Source organism: Hyla sarda, chromosome 3 (genome assembly GCF_029499605.1).
Source record: "Hyla sarda isolate aHylSar1 chromosome 3, aHylSar1.hap1, whole genome shotgun sequence".
In the NCBI taxonomy this organism is placed as follows: domain Eukaryota; kingdom Metazoa; phylum Chordata; class Amphibia; order Anura; family Hylidae; genus Hyla; species Hyla sarda.
Window position 1 is genome coordinate 76957216 of NC_079191.1, and position 6257 is coordinate 76963472.

At 50.3% G+C, this 6257-nt stretch overlaps 1 protein-coding gene across 1 annotated transcript in view; it reads right to left on the minus strand.

Annotated features, from left to right (window-relative positions):
- Positions 1–4602, minus strand: part of LOC130360969 (alpha-1,4-N-acetylglucosaminyltransferase-like) — a 30387-nt gene extending 25785 nt beyond the window's left edge. Inside the window, exon 1 of the mRNA XM_056563529.1 lies at positions 4521–4602. Within this exon, the coding sequence (XP_056419504.1) occupies positions 4521–4602 (82 nt within the window). The remainder of the gene's footprint in view (positions 1–4520) is intronic.
- Positions 4603–6257: the final 1655 nt, after the last annotated feature.

A 6257-nucleotide genomic window follows, 5' to 3' on the forward strand; every position in this document is an offset into this window, starting at 1 on the left:
TATATTTTAAGTGGACATATAAGTAACATGTGGCCAAGTATTATCGAAATATCTCCAGCCGTTTGGAAGTTATGCAGTAACATATATTTCCCATAGACTTGTATGAGACTTTAAACAAAATCCCCGCCCCTGGCAAATGGGGGTGAGTAAGGGTTAAATCACCTATCCTATGTTTGTTGTTGACATATAAGTAACATGTGTGCCAAGTTTCATGGTAATATCTTTAGCCGTTTGGAGGTGATGCTGGAACATACACACAATGGGGGAGATTTATCAAAGGATTTAGACTGGTTTTTCTTGTCTAAATTTGTCGCACAGAAAGTCGCAGTCTAAATATGTGCGAATTTTCTGCCACTTTTGCTCTAGAGGATTTTTAGAACATGATGCATGCTCGTCTATTTTAGACTGAAATGCATTGAAAAATGCATTGGTGCTGAATTTATCAAAAGCGACTTTTCAGAGACAAGTCGCATAGGCTGAAAGTACGCCGAAATGTCAGACCATGTTGGAGCAGGTTTAAATATAGACTAAAGCATAGATCATGCAGTCTGTGCACAGAATTTATCAAGAGCTGTGCGTCATTTGATAAATTAGGTGCACAATAGACCAGCCAAACACTCTGTAGTTTGGTCTATATTGATGCGGGACATAGACAACTTTGATAAATATCCCCCATTGAGTTATATATATATAGATAAATACCATTATTAATTTGTTTTCTGAAATATGTACTTGCTATCCACTTACCCCTTTTTTTTTATTCTTTATTTATTTTCCTACTTACATAGGCCTAGACATGGGAGAAACAGAAAAAATTGTGGAAAACATATTTTTTTTCTGCTTGTGCAACCTCTTTAAAATCAATGGTTACACAAATTGTGTACGTTTCCCAGTTGTAGGGATGGGCACTTATGCAAATTTCTTTTTACATTTTTTATTTTTTGCATGTCTTTTAGTTTCTTACCACCTACAGTATATACTCGAGTATAAGCCGAGTTTTTCAGCACGATTTTTCTTGCTGAAAACACCCCCCTCGGCTTATACTCGAGTGAACTCTCCACCCGCAGTGGTCTTCAACCTGCGGACCTCCAGAAGTTTCAAAACTACAACTCCCAGCAAGCCCGGGCAGCCATCGGCTGTCCGGGCTTGCTGGGAGTTGTAGTTTTGAAACCTCCGGAGGTCCGCAGGTTGAAGACCACTGCGGCCTTCGACATGATCCAGCCCCCTCTCACCCCCTTTAGTTCTGTACAGTACTCGCCTCCGCTCGGCGCTGGTCCGGTGCTGCAGGACTGTCCGGAGAGGAGGTGGTCCGGTGGGATAGTGGTTCCGGGCTGCTATCTTCACCGGGGAGGCCTCTTCTAAGCGCTTCGGGCCCGGCCCCAGAATAGTCACGTTGCCTTGACAACGACGCAGAGGTACGTTCATTGCCAACGTACTTCTGCGTCATTGTCAAGGCAACGCCTCTATTCTGGGCCTGAAGCGCGGAGAAGAGGCGCCCCCAGTGAAGATAGCAGCCCAGAACCACTATCCCACCGGACAACCTACTCACCGGACAGCCCTGCAGCATCGGACCAGCGCCGAGTGGAGGCGAGTACTGTACAGAACTAAAGGGGGGTGAGAGGGGGCTGGATGATGTCGAAGGCCGCAGTGGTCTTCAACCTGCGGACCTCCGGAGGTTTCAAAACTACAACTCCCAGCAAGCCCGGACAGCCGATGGATGCCCGGGCTTGCTGGGAGTTGTAGTTTTGAAACCTCTGGAGGTCCGCAGGTTGAAGACCACTGAGGGCGGATGATGACAAGAGGATGATGAAGGGGGGGTGTGGGATGATGACAAGAGGATGATGAAGGGGGTGTGTGGGATGATGAAGGGGGGTGGGGATGATGACAAGGGGATGATGAAGGGGGGGGTGGGATGATTACAAGGGGATGATGAAGGGGGGTGGGGATGATGACAAGGGGATGATGAAGGGGGATGTGTGGGATGATGACAAGGGGATGATGACAGGTGATGATGATGAGGGTCTGGATGATGACAGGCGGTGATGATGATGAGGATGTTAATGACGGGTCTGGATGATGACAGGGGGGGATGATGTATTTCCCACCCTAGGCTTATACTCGAGTCAATAACTTTTCCTGGGATTTTGGGTTGAAATTAGGGGTCTCGGCTTATACTCGGGTCGGCTTATACTCGAGTATATACGGTAGATGTCACTTTCTTTCATGTCATATATTAATTGCATTATGCACTTTCATTTTATATATCAATTGCATTTATTTTAATCTTTATTTATTTTATTAGCTGTTGCGTGTATTAATTGACAAACCCATCATTAATTTGTTACTTTTTGCACATTAGTGCTTCCTGATATATGTACATGCTAAACACTTACCTCTGGTTCTTTTTTTTTTTTTTTTTTGCCCCGTCATGGCCCTGGTCAAAAGCCTCTTGATACATTCAAAAAAAGTCGAGTTGCTGCAGCACACTTATGGTGAAAAACTAGCTTTTATTCCAAACCAAACATGTATATAAAATGATAACTTTATTTTGGATATATGACTCCTTCTAATAATATGTACTTTATTTGTGGATCCCGATATCCACCATATATATATATATCTCTCTACTAGTTGAGTACCCGACGTTGCCCGGTTTTTCCTTCCTAATCCTTGTTGGGGAGGAAAATAAACAAAGGTGGAAGCTTTTGACTTCATATCCCGTCCTCATATATTGTTGCCATATCCCGACCTCCTATCCCGACCTCCTATCCCGGCCTCCTATCCCGGCCTCCTATCCCGGCCTCCTATCCTGGCCTCCTATCCTGACCTCCTATCCTGACCTCCTATCCTGACCTCCTATCCCGTCCTCCTATCCCGACCTCCTATCCCGTCCTCCTTTCCTGTCCTCCTATCTCGACCTCCTATCCCGACCTCCTATCCCGACCTCCTATCCCGACCTCCTATCCCGACCTCCTATCCCGTCCTCCTATCCTGACCTCCTATCCCATCCTCCTATCCCGACCTCATATCCCATCCTCATACCCCAACCTCCTATCCCGTCCTCCTATCCTGACCTCCTATCCCGACCTCCTATCCCGTCCTCCTTTCCTGTCCTCCTATCTCGACCTCCTATCCCGACCTCCTATCCCGACCTCCTATCCCGACCTCCTATCCCGACCTCCTATCCTGACCTCCTATCCCATCCTCCTATCCCAAACTCATATCCCTTCCTCCAATCCCGACCTCCTATCCCATTCTCCTATCCTGTCCCCCTATCTCGACCCCCTATCCCGACCTCCTATCCCGACCTCCTATCCCGACCTCCTATCCCGACCTCCTATCCCGACCTCCTATCCCGTCCTCCTATCCCGTCCTCCTATCCCGTCCTCCTATCCCGTCCTCCTATCCCGTCCTCCTATCCCGACCTCCTATCCCGACCTCCTATCCCGTCCTCCTATCCCGTCCTCCTATCCCATCCTCATACCCCGTCCTCATATCCAGTCCTCATATCCCGTCCTCTTATCTCTACCTCCTATCCTTACCCCTATCCCTTCCTCATATCTCGACCTCCATTCTCGAAATATACCTGTGGGGTATAAATGCACACTGTACCCCTTGAAATTTTTGTGAAAAATTGCTGCTAAACTTTGAAGCCCTCTACTGTTAAAAACTACAGCTCATCCTGCAAAGAAATGAAAATGGTATATCAACTGGCTCCAGAAAGTTAAATAGATTTGCAAATTACTTCTATTAAAAAATCTTAATCCTTCGGGCTGGAAGATGGGGGGTTTGGTGGGCGTGGCTTGCCTCTGCCAAAGATGGCCGCCTGAGTCCTGAGCTTCGCACCTCGTGGCCGCTAAATTAGCTTCATCTGCTTCCTACAGCCCCCCTGCCTCATGAAGAGGGGTGCCCAACTCCGCAAGAGGAACCCAACCGCAGGTCTGGACCCTCAGGCCCCTCAGGAGGGATTGTGCGCTATCTCCACCCATCCTCCTTGCCAGCCCCGACCTCCCCGCCTGTCTCCCCAGGCCCTGTGTGCTCGCGCTCAGTAGGGGCTGCTGCTGCACGTACCTGCCCAGGTCTCGTCCTGCCGGACGGACCCTCTGGAAATCAGGATGCCCTGTCCCAGCTGCTCTTGCCGCCTGCCCCGACCTCTGGTCCAAGCGTCAAGTGCGATGCAGATGCCCACCCGCCATTTTCCGCTTCCTCCACTGTGGCTGCTGCAGTACTGCCGGACCAGCCATAACAGGCCCCTGGCTGGGATCCTTCTGCTGCCAGCACCTCACCTCCGGTCAGTAAAACCTCTGCCCAGCTGCCGTCGGGGCCTATCTCCCCACCCCAGGATCTCACCTTGTGCCCACAAGCTCCTTAACCTCCCTCTCCACTGGGAAGTGGACAACTTTCCTGGGATGAGAAGGTCAGGGACTCCCCACCTTCTACAGTGGAGTCCCCACCATTAAGAGACCCAGCTGCCTGCATTCAGCATCCCTCTCCCTCTGGGCTCTCCCTTGTGGCCCCACCTGACTGGCCCACTGCCCCTGCTCCATTCTCTTCCATCTCTGCATTGCCCTCTGGTGTCTTTCCCAAGCCGCAGAGGCCCATGTCAACCCTCAAGCATGCTGAGGGACCCCCAGGATGGTGCCCCTGCAGGGCCTCTAGTATACCTTGAGGTCCCCAGGGGCCCTCATAGTCAGCCATCCAGCTTGGGACATTGGAATGGAGTGTTCTGGGATACCTGCCTCTATCCTGCTTCCTATGGACTTCAGCCAGCTTCCCTCTCAATCCCTACTAAGGAAGATTTTAAAGCTCTCATTACAGAAGTTAAGGATGCATGCTGGGCAGAAATCTCCGTGCTCCACCAGGATCTCCAGCAAGTCTCTCATGGTGTGGAGGACTTGGAGGAGGCCCACAATTCCACACGGTCCTATATTGCTAAGCTTCAAAACACCTCATCTGCTCAGTCTGACTTCCTCAGTGATCTACATTCTCACATGGAGGACATTGACAACAGGGGCAGGCATACTAACATTCGAGTGCGTGGTCTCCCTGAGGCTACACAAGCTGAAGATTTGCATGTTACATTAGAGGATATCTTCAACATGATTCTGGGTGAGCCCCGTCGCACAGGATCAAGCTGGATCATGCCCATCGGGCCCTCCGTCCTCGCCCCACCAATGGTCCCCCCCCCCGTGAGGTCATCTGTTGTGTTGCTGACTTCATATTGAAGGAAATGATAATGGCCAAATCACGCTCCCTCTGGAACTTTGACTTCGACGGAGCCCCCATTCAACTGTTCCAAGATCTATCATGGATCACTCTACGCAAAAGGCGGCTGCTGCAACCTCTCCTGCCGGCCCTGCGATCTGAACAAGTTCCCTACCAATGGTCTTGTTTGCTCTACAGGCTAGACGTGATGGACGCTCTGCTGTGCTGCGGTCCATTGCTGATTTGCCGGATTTCTGTGCTACCCTTCACCTCCTGGTCCCTGACCTTACGGACTGGGGCCGGATTCCTCTGCCCCCCCCTTACCTCCAGTGTGGCAACCTGTGCGTGGGAAGCGCCACAGGGCTGACCAGGTTGTACCCTCTTCAGGCTCTCACGGCCCTTGTTCTGACCCCCCCCCCCCCTGAGGACTTGTAGGGATGTCCTTTTGCGTGGCCTCCGAGTGGGACTCTTGTTTCTGTGAGTGGTCCCCTTTGGTGCATTCTTCCACCTTCCCCCCTTTGAGGCCATGGTAAAAGACGGAATGTTTTTGTTACACTCCTATGTGTTGTTCTGTTCTGCCAGTATGATCTCCTCTCTGGCTTTTATGCCATTGGTTTATTTATGATTCTGTCTCATGCTTGTTCCCTTCCTTTTTGTTCCTGTCCATCTGTTCCTTCCTCTGGTCCTTTGTCCTGCCAGTCTTGACCTTTGTCTGCCTCTCCTTTCAGCTTTCCTTTTTCTTAGGTCCAGAAGAAAATCATGGTGGCCTCCATCTTCTGCCTGGTCTGCTCGAGACATTCTCGCTGGTCTGAGTCAGTATGCTACTACACTTGCACCCCTTACCCACCTGCCTCCTCATGGCTAAGTGTGTCTCCTTGAACGTAAAGGGTCTTAACAACCCGATTAAGCGTCGCCTGCTGCAGAGGGAGTTGGTAGCCCTGAAGGCGATATTGTCTACCTTCAGGAGACACACTTTGACAAGAGGGGGTCTCTACTCCTCTCCTACTGCTTCTCTAAAGCTTCCACATGCCTCTTCCCCGACCTCTACCCTA